The sequence below is a fragment of the Pezoporus flaviventris genome, unplaced genomic scaffold (genome assembly GCF_033815535.1).
Source record: "Pezoporus flaviventris isolate CSIRO_AGI_PZ_B2104156 unplaced genomic scaffold, CSIRO_AGI_Pfla_v1 ptg000001l, whole genome shotgun sequence".
NCBI lineage: Eukaryota > Metazoa > Chordata > Aves > Psittaciformes > Psittacidae > Pezoporus > Pezoporus flaviventris.
In genome coordinates, this window is record NW_026892549.1 from 22,139,544 (window position 1) to 22,157,142 (window position 17,599).

General features: G+C 47.0%; 1 protein-coding gene across 2 annotated transcripts in view; it reads right to left on the minus strand.

Annotated features, from left to right (window-relative positions):
- The window catches only part of COL13A1 (collagen type XIII alpha 1 chain), a 129,425-nt gene that overhangs the window by 37,931 nt on the left and 73,895 nt on the right, over positions 1 to 17,599 (minus strand). For both annotated transcript variants that reach the window (XM_061447692.1, XM_061447699.1), the window contains 11 exons: positions 16,457 to 16,492; positions 14,930 to 14,956; positions 13,795 to 13,821; positions 12,702 to 12,728; positions 12,568 to 12,594; positions 12,246 to 12,272; positions 8,208 to 8,273; positions 2,279 to 2,395; positions 1,745 to 1,786; positions 894 to 920; positions 120 to 155 (listed from right to left, as the gene is read on the minus strand). In XM_061447692.1, the coding sequence (XP_061303676.1) occupies positions 120 to 155; positions 894 to 920; positions 1,745 to 1,786; positions 2,279 to 2,395; positions 8,208 to 8,273; positions 12,246 to 12,272; positions 12,568 to 12,594; positions 12,702 to 12,728; positions 13,795 to 13,821; positions 14,930 to 14,956; positions 16,457 to 16,492 (459 nt within the window). The remainder of the gene's footprint in view (positions 1 to 119; positions 156 to 893; positions 921 to 1,744; positions 1,787 to 2,278; positions 2,396 to 8,207; positions 8,274 to 12,245; positions 12,273 to 12,567; positions 12,595 to 12,701; positions 12,729 to 13,794; positions 13,822 to 14,929; positions 14,957 to 16,456; positions 16,493 to 17,599) is intronic.

Below are 17,599 nucleotides of genomic sequence, written 5' to 3' on the forward strand. Positions count from 1 at the left end.
GTCCAGCAGAAAGAGAGCTCAGAAGAATGCTCCAGAGGAGTCCACAGATTTGCATTTGTGACCCCACAAGGCATCAGTGCAGCTTAAATCATTAGACAATATTGCAGCTCCCCTCTTACCTTTCTGCCAGGGTATCCCTGAATCCCAGTGTCCCCCTACAAAAGGCAAAAAGACAAAAGAAAGTGAGGCTTAGCCTGAGATGGACAAATCCCTGCCCTTTTCCCTGGCTGATGCTGGAATGGAAGGGCATTCCATGGGGAAAATTCACCTTTTGCTCAGAGTGACTCCACTATGTTCCTGACCCTTCAGACCTGTGGGTCACTGTTACCTGCACTGGACTGAGCCCTAGCAGGAAAGGCACAACAAGCACTGGCAGCTGAACAACAGTGCCAGCTCTGTGCCTCAGCTGTGTGTTTCCCATCTCCTCACCCTGGCTACATACCTCAAATAAAAACAAATGGGGGTGGGTGGCAGCAGCTGAAAAACAACAACAACCACCCCCTCTTTTGCATTTTGGCAAGTGAATAAATGGGAAACTGTGGTGGAGTTAACAATAGCATTGCAAAATCAGTTCCTGAAGCGCTGGTAAACGCTTTGAGAATGGAAGAAGCCAATAAAGCTGTGTGTGGCAAACAATTTTGCAAGAGGGGCTGATGAGGCGTGCCTTGCTCAGTCAAGATGCGATTCAGACGTGTCGCCTGGATAAAACCCATGAGTCAGCAACAGGCCAGGCCCCAAAGGCAATACTGAGATGGGTTAGAAATCTTTCTCAGCTATTTGATGTAACCTCCTTCCCCCTCCTCCTCCCAACAAAATGTACGCATATCTTGTTGCCAGGAGTGTCCACCTCTGTTTAGTATTTTTCTACCTCCAAGTGAGGTGCGATGTCTCACCTTTGGTCCAGGAGGCCCAGGTAAGCCCTGCAGATAAAATTGCAACAAACACTGGAGTTGGCAAATGTAGACAACATTATATGGGCTGCAGGGTGGTGGGAGATGATGACTGCTTTGGTTTGAAATGCCTCTTTCTAGAGATGATTTGCACTGGTGAGCACAAACATCCCCTATCTGTTCTTCATGAATACTGTCTTAACCCATATGTACAAGTAAGTTCATGCCCATAGTGCTCCATCCACCCAGGCCTGGTCTTGATGAATCCAAAGACCAAAAAGCTGCTTTGCCTTATTCATTGTACTCTAGAATCTTTTCTGTTTCTTTGCATTTACTTGGGAAACTTGTTCCAAGCCCACTGTGCAGCTCTGGAGTAGCAAAGGTGTTTGCAGCTTTCTCTGACAAGCTAAATGAAGAGAACATAGTAACAAACCACTTGTGTTTTTAAATCAGAAATAACTGAACAATTTACCTGATATGTACCACAAAGCATACCAGATACATGTGTATGTAAATGTAAATAAACACAATATCCATCCAGGAGCTGCCTTCTTGATGTGAACAGATAGGAGAAAACCACTCTATACCACCCTTGATGTCGTCTGCTTATAGTAATTAAAAAGTTTAGTAATCACATCTTTGGCTCCTCAGAGCTCAAAGAGAGTTGAAGGTGCTTACAGAATACCTGACCCCTATATTCTGTGTGGAGAGGTGCTTTTGGGGACAAGACTTGCTTGTCCTGCTAGCAGGCCTCGAAAACTCTGAGATGGAAAATTCTTTCATGTTGCAGCAACTGTGGGGCCAGCATGTCATGTTTCTCCCTGCAGCTCCCAGGAACGGTTTCTGGTACCCACCTTTCCATCTCTGCCAGGCTTCCCAGGTTCTCCAGCTATGCCCTGTCGGAAGAGAGAGTTACCTTAGCAAGATTTTCTGCTGTACCCTGCCATTCAGCAATGGTATTGTCTTAAACAGTACTTCTGGTCTTGCCCTCCTTGGCTGCTTGTTACCAGCCTGAGAACAGGACAGAGGCAGAGCTTCAAAGGAGTCACAGGGATGCTTATCAGCCAGGTTTCTGCTGTGAGCAGGACAATTACATCCTTCATGCTACTTCCTCCCTGTGTCCCTTTGCAGAGCCTGAGGAGGAGGAAATGAGCCTTGGTGTCACCCACTCACACATGTGTGTCCAGATAGCAACAATGCTGGCTGCACACCTCCGCTCTCCCTCACACTCCCTGTCCTTCCTGAGAACTTCGTCCTCCACACACATTCATATCCCCTACAAATCTCCTGTCTGAGGCTATCTTGGCTTCAGAAGAGGCAACAAAGGGCAGAGAAAATCGTGCCCTAGGGAAAGAGGAAGCAGAAGACTTTTTTGTAATTGTACTTACAGGTGGTCCAATTGGCCCTGGCTGCCCTGGGATTCCTTCAGGTCCAGCCGGTCCAGCCGGCCCTGGTGGACCAGGGGGGCCCGGGGGACCTTGGATTCCTGCTTGTCCTTGTTCACCCTGCGGTTTGTTAAAACAACGGGTTATGAGCAGGCAGAGCAAACCTTTCACACCAGCACCCCAGAGGCCCAAAGCAGATCAGCCTGGCTGAAGCAGAAGAGGTAGAACAAGTCCCAGGTTAGTGCTAGAAGAGGCTTCCAAGAGTGAGGGAGAGACCTGCTGAGGATGGCCAGGCTTCCTGGGCAGCAGGAGCCACCACCCTACAGTTTGCAAAGACATCTGAGGCCACCTTGTTAGACCTCTCTTTAAAAGGGATCTACAGATGACTGAGCAGTTCGAAGAGATCTTTTTCTCCATTCAGTCAAGTACAATTTATAAGTCATGGACCAACATCTCTTGAGCTTCTCAGGAGGCTTTCCAAAGCACTTGACAGTCATATGTGAAGCAAAGCCTCCCGTGACCACCCTGGCACTTCCAGGCAGAACCACAGTGTCTTACCTCAGCCTATTTTTTTCCCTATGCTATATTTGTTGGACAAATATATCCCTCTGTTTTGCCAAAGACCAAAAGTAGAAATGCCACAAAACCAAAAGAAAATAACACGATCATCACGGCATTTCTGGAGCCTGCCCAGAACAGGCCTATGTACACCAGGAAGAGCCTGGTTTTGTAAGATTTAACAAGCTAGTGCATGCAGAGCCACCTGCCATTTTAAGCTCCCTGAAATAAAGCTGTTTCAGCCGGTTCCTCCCCAGACCCTTCAGTAGCCATTTGGTGGCTGTGGCTCATGCCTCAGCAATGTCATCTGGCCCAAAGGACCTCGACTTGGGATCAAGCGGCGCTGAAGGAGACAGTGGGTTGGAAGCGTCACGTTTGAATACCAGACTGCTGATCACAGTATCACAGTATGCTAGAGATTGGAAGGGACCTCAAAAGATCATCTAGTCCAATCCCCCTGCTGGAGCAGGAACACCTAGGTAAGGTTACACAGGAATGTGTCCAGGTGGGTTTTGAATGTGTCCAGGGAAGGAGACCCCACAACCTCCCTGGGCAGCCTGTTCCAGTGTTCTGTCACCCCCACTGAGAAGAAGTTTCTTCTCAAGTTTAAGTGGAACCTCTTGTGTTCCAGTTTGTACCCATTACCCCTTGTCCTATCATTGTTTGCCACTGAGTAGAGCCTGGCTCCATCCTCGTGACACTCCCCCTTTATATATTTATATACACTAATAAGGTCTCCCCTCAGTCTCCTCTTCTCTAAACTATAGAGACCCAGCTCCCTCAGTCTTTCTTCATAAGGGAGATGCTCCACTCCCTTCGTTGCCCTGCGCTGGACTCCCTCCAGCAGGTCCCTGTCCTTCTTGAACTGAGGGGCCCAGAACTGGACACAGTTCGGTCTCACCAGGGCAGAGTAGAGGGGAAGGAGGACCTCTCTCGACCTACTAACCACCCCCCTTCTAATACACCCCAGGATGCCATTGGCCTTCTTGGCCACAAGGGCACAGTGTGGGCTCATGGTCATCCTGTCGTCCACTAGGACCCCCAGGTCCCTCTCCCCTACACTGCTCTCTAACAGGTCGTTTCCCAACCTATACTGGAACCTGGGGTTATTCCTGCCCAGATGCAGGACTCTACACTTTCCCTTGTTATATTTCATCAAGTTATTCCCTGCCCAACTCTCCAGCCTGTCCAGGTCTCGCTGGATGGCAGCACAGCCTTCTAGAGTGTCAGCCACTCCTCCCAGCTTAGTGTCATCAGCAAACTTGCTGATAGTACACTCAATTCCCTCATCTAAATCGTTGATGAATATATTAAATAATACTGGTCCCAGTACTGACCCTTGAGGCACTCCACTAGATACAGGCCTCCAACTAGACTCCGCCCCATAGACTACAACACTCTGGCTTCTCTCCTTCAGCCAGTTCGCAGTCCACCTCACTACCTGATCATCCAGACCACACTTCCTCAATTTAGCTGTGAGGATGCTGTGGGAGATTGTGTCAAATGCTTTGCTGAAGTCAAGGTAGACCACATCCACCGCTCTGCCATCATCCATCCACCATGTTATTTCCTCATAAAAGGTTAAGAGATTAGTCAAGCATGATTTCCCCTTGGTGAAGCCATGTTGACTGCCCCTCATAACCCTCTTATCCTTGATATGCCTTAAGATGGCACCAAGGGTAAGGTGTTCCATCACTTTCCCAGGGATGGAGGTGAGGCTGACCGGTCTATAGTTACCCAGGTCCTCCTTCGTGCCCTTTTTGAAGACTGGAGTGACATTCGCTTTCCTTCAGTCCTCAGGCACCTCTCCCGTTTCCCAAGACTTGGTAAAGATGATGGAGAGTGGTCTAGCAATGACTTCCGCCAGTTCCCTCAGCACCCGCGGGTGCATCCCATCTGGACCCATGGATTTATGGATGTCCAGATTGCTCAACTGGTCTCTAACCCGTTTCTCATCGACTAAGGCAAACCGCTCCGTTGACCTGACTTCATCTGAGGTCTCAGGGGTAAAGGACTCTTCAGGACTGCCTCCAGCAGAGTAGACAGAGACAAAGAAGGCATTCGGTAACTCTGCCATCTCTGTATCTTCTGTCACCAGGGCACCCATCCCGTTCATCAGTGGGCCTACATTCCTCTGGTGTTAGTTTTATCTGCCATCTGATCTATAATTGATGAATCCAGCACAATCCTAAGGCACTGTGGCATCCACACTAAGCTGTTAGTCTTGTGGTCTCCACTCCCATTCCCCCTCCCTAGATAAAATACCATGACATCCTACTGGTGGAGACCCAATTTAAATTTGAAAACCTCTCCTTGGTGGATCCACGGGAAGCTGGAAGTCAAACATGGTTGTTTCTCAATTATAAATCAGTGGGTGTGCAGTTGGGTCTCTGCTGCATTTATCCTCTATACAGCCTTATACACTACTACTGGGTAAAACTAAGTCTGCTGTCATGCATTTGTGTGTGCAGGAGAATGCATGAAATCTGTCCCGTGTGTGTTCCTACCAAGTATGCTCTTTATCCTGGCTGCCTTTGGTAAAACACACAGATACAGGGATGTTTGCCCTATTTATAATGATAAATGAAAGTAATAAGCTGCAAATTTCATCCCTTCTGCCATGAGTTCTATTTAAAATTTCCAAAACACAGGCTAGGCTCACAGGAAGTTCAGTCATGTGGAGCAACAGCCCTTCTCCGTGGGAAAGACACTGCCTTGCCGACAACTCACAGCCTGTGCTGGGAAGCCTGCTGGGCCAGGCAGGAAAGGTGCCCTCTGTTTTCCCTGTTTTGTAAGTGGATCCTGGCTCACCCTGTGGCACATGCAAGGGGACACAGGATCCTTCCTGAGCTTCCCTATCCTCCATGCTCTGTGCTATTTAACTGCCCTGTAAATGGTCTCACTGCTTTTAAATTTGTGAGGGAATTTGCATCCAATGAAGACAAGACGTTTGGAGGGCACTGGAGTATTTTTCTAGATTTCTTCTTGCCCTGACCTTGCAGCCCGGCTTCAGAGATTTCACTCCCATTGCATCTGACATCACTCCCACCACGGGTGCACTAAAGAGTACATGCATATTACAGCACCCCTACCATGGGAAGACAAAGGATCTTTTCCTGTCTCCCATTGATTCTCCTTCCTCTATTCCTATCTCAGCTACTCTCTGTCAGCCCAGTCCATGCTTCAGATTTAGGACATTATAATGCAGCACGGGGCTGTGAGGGGGTGCTGGCACCCTGGCAGGGTACAGGGAGATGTGGAGAGCAGGAGCCCTGCCCCAGCACAGGGAGCAGCTGGAAGGAGCTCACTCAAACTCCCATTTGCATTGCCTTCACTTTGCTGCCTTGAACAGAGTGTGCTTTGTCTAAGTGAGTGCCTGTCCATGCAGATCCCTAAACATGCAAAATGTTATTATCACATCATTATACTCTTATTAATGTATTCGGCACAAAAGGACCACCACAGGTCTAACCGGATGGTAAATGGATACAGTAAATTGGAGATCAGGTGTCATTCTCATCAGGTGTCTCCAGGCTGAGAGAGCTGAGCTTGTTCAGCCTGAAGACAAAAAGGCTCTGGGGAGACCTTAGAGCAGCTTCTGGTGCCTAAGGAGACCTACACGAAATCTGGAGAAGGACTTTTTATAAGGACATGTAGTGATAGGACAAGGAGGAATGACTTTAAACAGAGAGGGTAGGTTTAGATTAGATATCAGGAAAAAAATATTCACTATGGGGGTGCTGAGGCACTGGAACAGGTTGCCAAGAGAAGCTGTGACTGCCCCATCCCTGGAAATGTTTGCGGTCAGGCTGGATTGGGCTTTGAACAACCTGCTCTAGCGTAAGTGACCAGTGACCATGGCAGGAAGGCTGGAACTAGATGATCTTTAAGGTCCCTTCCAACCCAAACCATTCTATGACTCTATGATTCTATACGATTAGCTATTAACTGGAGCTATTTTTCAGTTCTTTTAAACACCATTTAGCAACCCTGCTTTGGGCCCAGCAATCCAATGCTTGTTCAGCCTCCTAGCACAGGTCTACACTCAGCCCATGTCTCTGCTAAGCCTAAGCCTTTGGGCAAAGCCCTCTTGCGGATGTGCTCAGAGGCAGCAGCAGGATTTTCCCCTCTCAGGCACGGTGCTAATGTTTATTTTTCAGCCTCACATGTTTTCTTAGTATTCATATGTTGAGCTCCTAGAATTGCCAGGTGCTGGCAGATCTGTAGGAGTGGATTACACTTTGTTACACTTAGAGAATGAATACAGTAACAGCAAAACCAATCATGGCAAAATTCTTCAGTGAAGTTACCCTCTGGGGACAGAGGGAATTTGCAGCCCTGGCTGACAACAGGACTCAGGGCAGCTATTCAAGTTTCCCACTTCATCCTGGATACGAACATCAGCTTTCAAAGCCTTCCCAAGAGGTCAGTCCTTGGCCTGGCTCTCCAGACTGTCACTTTGAAGGCTGACCAGAGCAATCCATGGGGCTTTGTGTGTTGCAAACACTGAATCGATAGAAACTGAATTGAGACCGGAGGCTCAAGTGATAAGGTCAGGACTTTGCCAGCACTGGGCAAGGACTAGGCACCTCGTGGTAAAGGCCTGTAGTGCAGACGGCGGTTCCCTGCTAGCATCTGACAGTCTAGACAGGCAGCAGGGTGACAAAACCAAGCCACTTAATAGAGGGTGCCCAGCACACTTCAGCGGGGTAATTACAGTGGTTTGTCCACACGGGAAAGTTAATCCCAATTGATGAACAAGGGAGCTCAAAGTGGGCTCATTAAAAGCCACATGAACTCTGACTATGGACACTCTTATTCACTCTTCATATGTCTGTAATTCATCTTATGAATTCATTCCCAAAATAAACTAAACTAAACATGAATTATGGCCCTGGAAACCAAAATAAATGTGTTTACACAAAGATTTAATGCAACTTAATGAAACCATTATAACAGCTTATTTAAACACATTTTCCCAAGTGTCTCAGACTAGACTAGCCCATAGAAGAAGCATTTGCCTATTCATTCATCTCAGTTAAGTTTCACAGACATTAGCTGCATTTCAGCAAGAGGTTTCTGACCTCTTCTGAAGATTGAATATGCAGGAACTGACTCCATAATGTAGGAGGCTGCTTGTTGACAGTCCTGAGAACAGTTTCATGGCCCGTTTCTTTTAGTTTAGAAAACTGGCTTCACTGGATTTCTTTTTAGCCACATTATCACATCAAAGATTTTCTCTGCTTCAAAGAAAGCCCCTCAGCTCTGCCTGAACCTCTTGGAAAGCCCATGTAGGGTAAGAAAGACAGGTAACAAGCTAATTAATTTAAAGCATTGGGGTAAGCTTAGAAACAGGCAACAAGGAGAAATCTACCTGGAAAGTGCGTCTCTTTATGACCGGAGGTGGAGCCAGCCGCACTGAATTGAGGAGAGGCAACAGCTGAAGAAGATCAAACCAGAAGATTGCAGTGCAAAGGAGGCCATTAGGGCACCGAGAGTCAGAGAGCAGCCAGGGGAGAGAACAGAGAAGAGGGGAACAGAGAGATTGCTGTAAAAATACCCACCCACAAGAGCCGTGCACAGAGGGTGCACAGCACAGGTACCTGCCGGCAGACCTCTGAGCTCCTCTGTGCCATGCATTGCTCACAGGGGGACCTGTCACGTGCCAGCACTGGCAAGTGATGCTGCGCTTGCCAACCTGATGCTCCCACCACACAGAGCTTTTACTGCTTTCTCTGGAAATTAAAATTGCCTGGGGTTGAGGGTTGACTCATCTCTACTGATCTCCTCAGGCAGTATTTACTACATGACATCCCCCCACGGGCTCTGCTAAGCTCGCTAGTGACAGGACTGTTCCTTTTAATTTCTCAACATCAGATTTGAGGCAACTATCAAAATGAAAATTTTCTTCAAATTTTCCAAGTGTGATTTCCTAGTTCTATCCATCTTTCATTACAAAAAACACATTGTATCTCCAGGCATCACCCTTCTTCCAGGGGTAGGAGTAGAGAAAGGGTAGAAGAGGTCAACAGAAGGCACCAGGGCCAGCAAACAGGTCTTACTGTGGTTCATTTAGCTGGGTTCATTTTATCATGGCCAAAGGAAAAGACTAGGCCTTGGTGTCTGAGTCCTAAGCAGGGTATTGCTTTTGAAGCCTATGCTTTGCTTTTCCTTGTGTAACTAACAGTAATATCATCCTCTGACTGCTTATAGATAGGAATGCTGCCTTAGGGCACAAAGCTGACCTGGACACACAGAAATCAAATGCACCAAAGCTCAGAAGCATCTGTTCATCCTTCTGCTGTATCTAGTTTCCACTTACATGCATGCAGCAGTCACCCTGGCACCCACCATGCCGGCTCCAAGCCCAGGAATGCTCCTCTGGCCAGATCCACTTTCCTGTTCCTATCAGTTTTCCATTGAAGCTGCTCTTGATTTACACAGGGAAAAGATGCTTTCTATGCTCAGACACAAAAAATGTGCCCCTGCATGCAAAGTTTCCCCATGTGAGTTGTGCACTCAGATCTGAGAGGTGTGCCCACAGGTTTCCCACCACAACAACCATATGCACCGAGGAAGTGCACTTTAATCACTTTAAACACTGTTCTTCACGTTTGCAGTGAAAGTAAGGACCCAGTCCTATTACAAAGTGAAGCGGCAATCCAATATTGCAGCATTGCTGCCCTGTGATCAGGCAGTTGTGTTCAAATGCGATGAACCAGACAGCCACAAGCTATCACAACAAAAGCTGCTGGTAATTCAGCTACACTGATTTCATCTGAAAGAAATCCTTCTCTTTCTAAAAGACAGTGCAGGAGGCCCCATAGCCCAGGAGAGGATGTGGGACTGTGTTAATCTTCTCAAGGGAGATGCTGCTGTAAATCCCCACACCTCTGTGCTAAGTGTACTTAGCACATCTGTACGAGCAACCCAGACCCAGCCGAGCTGGCTTTACCTGGCTCAAGTGCTGAAATACTATGCAGCTTATAGGGAAGCAGGGAGGATGCTGGAAAAGATAAGGAGGAAAATGGAGAAAAGCCATCCTGAAAACAGAGGTGAGACAAGACCCAGCAATGGATTCAGGCGCAAGTGGGAGATTTTAGAGATGAAACTTGAAGCCTCTTCCACACAGCTCCTGCCCTGCCCCTTCTATGTCTCAATGGCAAGCTTTCGTCAGAAGACAGCATGTAATATTGGATCCGCATCTTCAAGCCTTTGCATCAGAACTGGGTCCCATCAGATTGTTACACACAAACCTTCAGCGTAAGGATCTGGTTAGAGCGCAGGGCTGCAAGGGTGGTACTTAGGTATTCCTAGGGGACAGCGAAGACACATGACACAAATGGGGTCAGTTAGACACACAGCACTTCTGAGAGCAGATGGAGCATGTCTGGTCCCCCATTTCCCTGAGTTGAGTGCCCTTCATCGGGGCAGCACTTCGGAGCACCTCACGCAGCCGCACAGAATGTGTAGCCGCGCTACCAGGTTCATCCCTCACAGCAGTGCAGGCTGTACAGGCTCACTCAATAAAAATAGGAAATCACAACAAGAGCCAATCCATACGTCCTAACCTTATATTTCCTTCCTAAGAAAACAAAGGCAAAACAAAACCAAAACAACATCCTTGGATTTTCAGGATGCCGGATTTCTTTTCCTCACTCAGAATATCTGACAAAGGACTTTGTCAACCAGTAAAGCAAGTGAAAATTGAAATTCAGTCAAATGTGTAGCATTTTTACAACAAAGCTCATCCTAATTTTCATTCTGGGGGGAAGAGAGAGAACTGCACCTCTGGTGGCTCATTTGTGCCTCAGCCTCCATGAACTTGCAGGCTGTGACCAGACCCTTCAGAACTGCCCACCCTTGAGCTGATCTGAGGATAGTCACCCTTCCTGTGAGCATGTTTCTGCCTTGCAACTACTCATGGGCTTTTTAAAATGTTGAGCTTGCTGCTTCATGAGACCATAAGTATCTCCAAGGAAACATCGCTAGGATTTGCTGGGACGTGGGGCTTTGCACTCACCCTTTCCTCACTGCCACAGCCCTGCAGTATGTCACCCTGCATGCCTACAACCACAACCCCAACCCCAAACCAGCGTGCCTTTGCTCCCAGGCATGAGCCTGGCTACTCCCAGTGATGTACGAGCTGCATCTCCATTTCCCAGTGTTGCTGCAGTTCCTGAGGCTGCTTTTCACCTTGAGCACTGAGGACAGCCCAGGCCAAGGGCTGTAACGGGAAGCCAGGACACCACTCCAGTGAGCATCGTAAGCTTCTTTTTAACATAACAATCTAGTGAGCCCACTAGCCTAAATAAACACAGCTGACCAGCTATTATTGTACTGGGACTGGCACAGACCAATGGCTCCCTTCTGTCTTGCTGCCAGCTGAGCTCTCTCTCCTGTCTTTGCTGCTTGGAGCATCCAGGGCCCTGCTCTCTCAGGGCCAGGGACCAGAGCCCACCTAGTTGTTCAGAGGCCCATCAAAATAAACAGAAAGCCCTTAAGCCTATCTCCCTGTACACCCAGATTACAAATTCCAGCTGCTTCATATGATGTTGTTCCAATGCATTTCCAGTGGATTTTCAGTGCCCTGGGTGTTTTTAGAGCTGGTTAAATTTTACCACTGTAAACCCCTCAAACCCCATGATGTCCTTTCTCCTCTCTTGGCTGTGGCACATGCCAGCCAGTCCAGGACAAAGAGACAAGTGGGACAACATCCTGGCTTTTGTTAAACTGTTGCTAGAATGAACCCTCCTTCTCTGTCTCTTTGCAAGCAGAAAGCCCACCAGGCTGGGGGACTGGGCATGGGCACCAGCTCATCAGGAACCGGCCAGAGCACTGGGGTCAGGGGTGATCAGGGTTACTTTTGGAAAGGAAGCACGACCCTCCCTGTTGTCTCTGTGGAGGGCTGCAACCAGCACGAGAGAGAAGAAAAAGGAAGTAATGATCATAGATTTTCCCCAAGATCTGCAAACGACATACTGCTCCTGACCACACACCTGCAGTGGAGGCTGAGGAAGCAGGACAGAGATGGTGTAGCAGCAGCACAAGGTGTGAGTGTTCTCACTCTTCTAGAAATCCCAGGTTTTGTTGGGTTTTGGGGTGAGGATACAGACCTTCCCTGGTCCAGCACAGAACCATGAGAGGGTCACAAGGAAACAGCAACTGCATCATTTAGCTGGGGGTGAGCCCAGTGGGCAGGAACAGACCGGAGAACCAATACCCCTCCTGGAAAACCTTATCTGCTGCTTTTCTGTGAAACACATCTATCAGCCGAGCACGGCCCTCAGGGCCCAGGTGACTCCTCTTGTTAATGAAACGATCTATATTTCCAACAAAAAGGCCATTCAAACAAAGGAGGATTAACATGCAGGAAGGCACGGGGCAGATGATAATAACGCTAATGACTTACCCTGTGCGGGTACTCTGCACACTGACCCTGTGAAAGAATGGGATTAAAAGGAACGAGTTTAAACCATGAACAGAGAGCACCAAAATAGACACACAGGATAAGACCCAGATGGTGTAAATCATTGTGACTCTATTGAACTCAGTGTGGCTATGCCAATTTGTACCCTGCAAACATTCTGCCTCCTGTCCCTTTAGCCCCAGAGCCCTATGTTCTTGCTGCATTTCTTAGCCACGCAGTCAGGCTGATCAGCACCAACTCCAGTGAGTCCTTTCCTTCCTCACATTTTACATTTAATTTTCAACATATCTCTCATTAAAGTTACCTTTTCTCCTTTTTGTCCTGGGGGTCCCTATAAAAGAAAAGTGATAAAAAAGTCCTCAGTAAATTAGGAAGTTCAATTTATGCAAGATGAAAGGGATTAGGAGGAGGTGTGATTACAAGAGATGGGATACTTACGGGTTGTCCCCTGGGACCTGCAGCACCCTTTAAAGAAACACAGTTGTGAATGCGAGATGGATTCCCATTTACAGTGACAAGAAGACAAAAACTCTCAGTGTATGGAGTAGGTGGAAACTCAGCTTTTAAAAACAATTGTGGATAAAGTTCCCAGGAGATCTGGGTTCTTTTTGTTACTCTGGAGGAGTGAAAATGCACACATGTTCTGGCTGCACCACAGGGGGGAATTATTAAAAGGAGAGGAGAAAAATAACCAGGAAAACACACCCTTATTTTTCCCAGGACCTCAGTTGACAGCGCATCTTGGTCAACGCACTGGGATTGAAACAGAAGCAGTCAGGACTGAAGCCTGAGCTGCAACTGCCTGAGGTAGGACTGCATAACAGGGGGATGTCAGCTCACCCCTTCACTGGAGGAGGGAATCTTCAACGTACATTTGCCAGAGGGTTATACTGACACTCAAGTTCAAAAAACAGGATTAGCAGAAGAAAAAGTTCAGCATTTCAGTGAGCAAAGGTAACTACAGAGCTACTAGCTTGGCATACTCATGTTTGGGGATTTCATCAGCAGAGATGTTGAGAGGAGCAAGACCTCATTTAGGTTTCCATTGAGTGCAGCCTAAGTTTATCATTTTCAACTAAAAGCGTTTTAGTATGATGCACACATGAAACAGAGCTTCAAGAGGGGAAAAAAATATTTAATACAAAAAATATGGTGGTTTTCTGTTGTTGTTAGATAAGTTGAAAACTGCCAGATGGGTTTTCAGAAATCTTTCCATCGACTTTTACTTCTGCTATGAGGCCAACCATGAAAAATGTCAGCTCCCAGAGTATATTTAAAGAACGTAATTGCTAACTGCAAGGAAAACATATCCCATGCGTAACTGGAGAGTAGCTGTTGTGACATGATGAACCTGATAGCCATAATGTAAAAATTACGGATGTGCATCCAAGCACTGCTATTATGAAGTTACAGAATTAGGGACACAGCTAGTGCATTAGCTGAACTAAGATCTCTACTCTGCCTATGAGCTTGTTTCCTGCTGAGAGGCAACATCATGTCAAACCAGGAGATAAAAATATATTTTTTTTACCGTCTCCCCCTTCTGTCCAGGGTAACCCTGCAAAAGACAGAAAACATGCATCAGCTTCAACCACTGCAGTTTCTAGAAGATATTGACTTAACCCGCTTAACCCTTTGCCTCAGGAGGTGCCTGCAGTTACTATACCTTGTCAAGGGAGGTACAACATTGTGCACGTGGAGCTTTGCTTCCACACTTAAGAGAAAACCACTTCCTGCTACCCACAATGCTGAGGACAAAGCTCTAGAGAATGAATATGGGGTGCAAAGGCTCCTTGGGGCATGGCTAGGACATTGTTAAGCCCCTCCTTGGGCTGGCAGAGCTACTTCAGCTGAGTGCAGGGTACTGCACCTTACTGGGACTCAAGTGTATATTTTCAGGGCAGTAGAAGAGAGAAGCTGGTGGGTCTGTTTTGAGAGTGATGCTCCTCATGGCAAAAACAGAGTCCTGCTATAGGAAATGAGACGTGAGCAATATGGGCTACCAGCTCTTTCTCCATTTCAGCATGGCTAGAGGAAGTGTGGTGGGCAACTTGTCTAAGTGGCTCTCTGGAGCTATGGGTTTCATGTGAGTTTGGTTCATAGGGAAGTAGCTACAGTTGTGCTTAGCTCTCTAAGAATGGGAAGAACTTAGGTCTCTCTCTACTACAACGCTGATTATAAGGAGGCCCAAAGGACAGCATGGATGTCTTCAGAGTCCTTTCCTCTTCTACTGCAACTCTTTGCAGCACAACAGGAAAGAGAAAGAAGCTGTAGGGTCAACATCAGATGAAGCTGTAGGCTGTCTTAGGCAGAAGGCTGGTGCCTTGGGGGCCTGCTCTGTCTCTCTGATTGAGGGTGGGAGTGCCTGGTAAGATTTTCCCTGCTGCAGCCAGGCTGTTGCACTTGTGAAGCGCTATTTTATAGATTTGCCTAGAAAGAAAGCAGCCACACTCTGACTTCACTGATCTCCTGACTTCTGCATCTCCCCCAAGGCATCTGTGGTATCCTTCTGCCTGCCAACCTTCTAATTTTCTTCTAATCCATGCATGTGCATGACATTGCAAAATAATCCTCTTAAAAACATCCTCTGTAACACACGGGCTGGCAGGACAGAGGGACCTAACAGACGGCAGGGCAGAAAGCCTTGAGAGAAGCTGTTTGCTTACCGGTTTGCCGTCCAAGCCGATAGGGCCCTGAAAGAAAAAAGAACATTATGAGAGATGCTTTCACTGGGGTTTCTGTCCATCTGCCCTGGAAACCATTATGTGTTGCAAGATTGCATGGACTGGAGTAAGGACATAGAGGAGAGGTGACCCTCTCTGCCCTCCCACCAAGTCCTGGCAGGTCCTTGGCCCACTGAGTACCTGCCCAGCTTCACAACTGCTTCTGCAGACACCTGGTCACTGTCACCCCATTTCAACAGCAACACTGGACACAAGAAGGGAGGGGAAGGAGGAGGAATTCATGGAAGTTTGCAAAAAACCCTCAGCATTTCATGTTTTGCCATGTCCTGTAAACTCATTGAAAATCAACAGTTTTCTTGAGACTTTGATTTAAAAAGGCACCCACCTTTGGGAGAACGGGGGGAAATGAATTTTTGAAACTGACAGAATAATAAAAGTGTCCCAGGGAAGAGGTGACACGCAGCTCAGCAGCATGTTGAAGGTAGTATTTGATGAGAAATAGGCTCCACAGGACACTGTCCCAGCCAGCACTTTCTCATGAGCTGGGCTGATATTTTTTCTGTTCCTCCAAAAGCCAAAGACCACAAAGGCCTAGAGAAATCTGCTTCTCCTCAGCCCAGGGGCAGCTCACGGCTCCCTTTTTTGTAAAGGGCAGAGCCATGGAGCCCAGTCAGACAGTTCAGATGCTGCCAATTCCTCCCATTTTCCAGGCGTGAGAGTCTCCCCCGCAGACCAGCTCTGGCACATCGTGTGTCCTGGAGCAGCAGCTGAGCTGCCTGGCAGAAGCAGGGAAGTGGGGGGTATTTGTGTTTGCTTTAGGCTTCCTAGTTGTCCAGGATAAATGCATAAGAATAAATAGCAACCATTTGGGTTCTCCAGCAGCCTCAACGCTTCAGAGAGTGTTGCCAGCAACTCTAGGACTGAAATGAGATTTGCTTTGTCCTCTCCTGGGCTTGTTTTCTGTTCCCTTGCCCCTCTGTGACAGTGTTGGAGAAGAATTCCCTATCGTTTTTTGTTCTTTCCCTTTGGTATGACTGGGGTGTTCTGCCTAGCAATGTCCACAGCTGACCTGCATCATGCAGGACCCCATTTGGGTCACAGGCACTTAGTAATACTGCAATATCACCTAAAGGCTCAATTAAGGTTGGAATTTCACTTACCTAAGGGTTATTTTCTTTGTTTGGAGATATTTCTTAGGATGGTTTTCTTTTACTGAACAGATCTGGCTTCAACTATGTTATTTTAACACTTGGGGGTTTGGGTTTTTTAAAATTAATTTCCTTTTGGAGTTGCGTGGTTTGTTTGGTTTGGGGCTTTGTTTTTTTTCCCTAAGTATCATTTAAAAGAAAAAACAAAGGAAAAAAAACAAATGAAGAAAAAATTACTTCTTCCAGTGATACCAGATCAGGTACTTGATTTTAGACAAAAATTATGAGATACAGCAAGCACTAATGAGGTTTCCTATTGCTATTGCACACCCATACCTCATAAACTAGCAGTTACACTTACCGGGAATCCAGGAAAACCTCTTGTTCCAGGCTGTCCCTGGAAAGGATGAAGCAGAGAAAGCAGTTCAGAAGAACTGAAGTAGGTTTTGATGGACTATAAATCTTCCCTATGGAGCCTTCCCTCCAGCCTCTGCCCATTAATCCGGCAACTCTCTGAAGAGCTACACAAGGCTCAATTCCCCTTCAATGGGAAAGCATCTTGGGAAGGAGGGGAAATTTCTCATCCACACTCCAATTTGTACAGGGCCAAGTATATGCTGGAGCAGGTCCAGTTTAGACTGCAAGCAGTTTCCTTGAAGTTTCTACATTAATTAAATGGGTGTCCCTAGCCCACATGCTATGCTTTTGGAGTATATTCCAGAGGCTGAGCTCATTTTATGGCAATTCTTGCTGCCATAACCTGGAGGTGTTTAATGCAGGGTGCTGCTCTGTGCAAGACAAACCTTGCAGGTCACTGGTGTCTAAATACAGCCTTCCTTCTCCTCCTCCTCCCCTAATCTCATGTCCCGGTGCATTCACTTTCCTCACAAATAATTCTAGAGGAGAGATGATTTTTTTTCTTCTTTTCTGTTTTGCTTGTTTATTTGTTTTCTTCTGAGAGTTAAGAGAAAAAGGAGAGTTAGGTAGTGTAATGAGAGTAACATGAGAACCAAGACTTTCCCCTGCCTCTTTCTGACTAGCCAGTTTTGGCTACCAGTTTGGGATCAGGTACAGCAAACATTGTCTTGAGATGTGTTTGGCAGCTTCTTCATCACCAGTTCAAAACACTGAAAAAGGAAAATATCTTGGCTGTTAATTTTTCGTAATTCTTCAGTTTCTGGGACCTGTGACATCCCAGGCCACTGTTACCTAGGTTTGTGGATATCCAGTAAAGATACAGCTTTATTTACGGATTTTTTAATCTCAATCTCCCCAAAAAAATGTGTGAGCCAAGTCAGGAAGCAATATGGACCTGAATTCAGCAGATCTGGAAGCACACCCATATAGACGGAAACAGCAGGAGGAGGTAAATCCTGTACGATGCTCATTGAGTGACCACTGTGGCATCTTGCCTTCCCCAAAAGCCATGTTACAACGCCAAAAAGTCCAGGTTTCTTATGTGTTCTCATGCTTTGTTTGGGGGAATAAAATGCTTTCTTAGGCA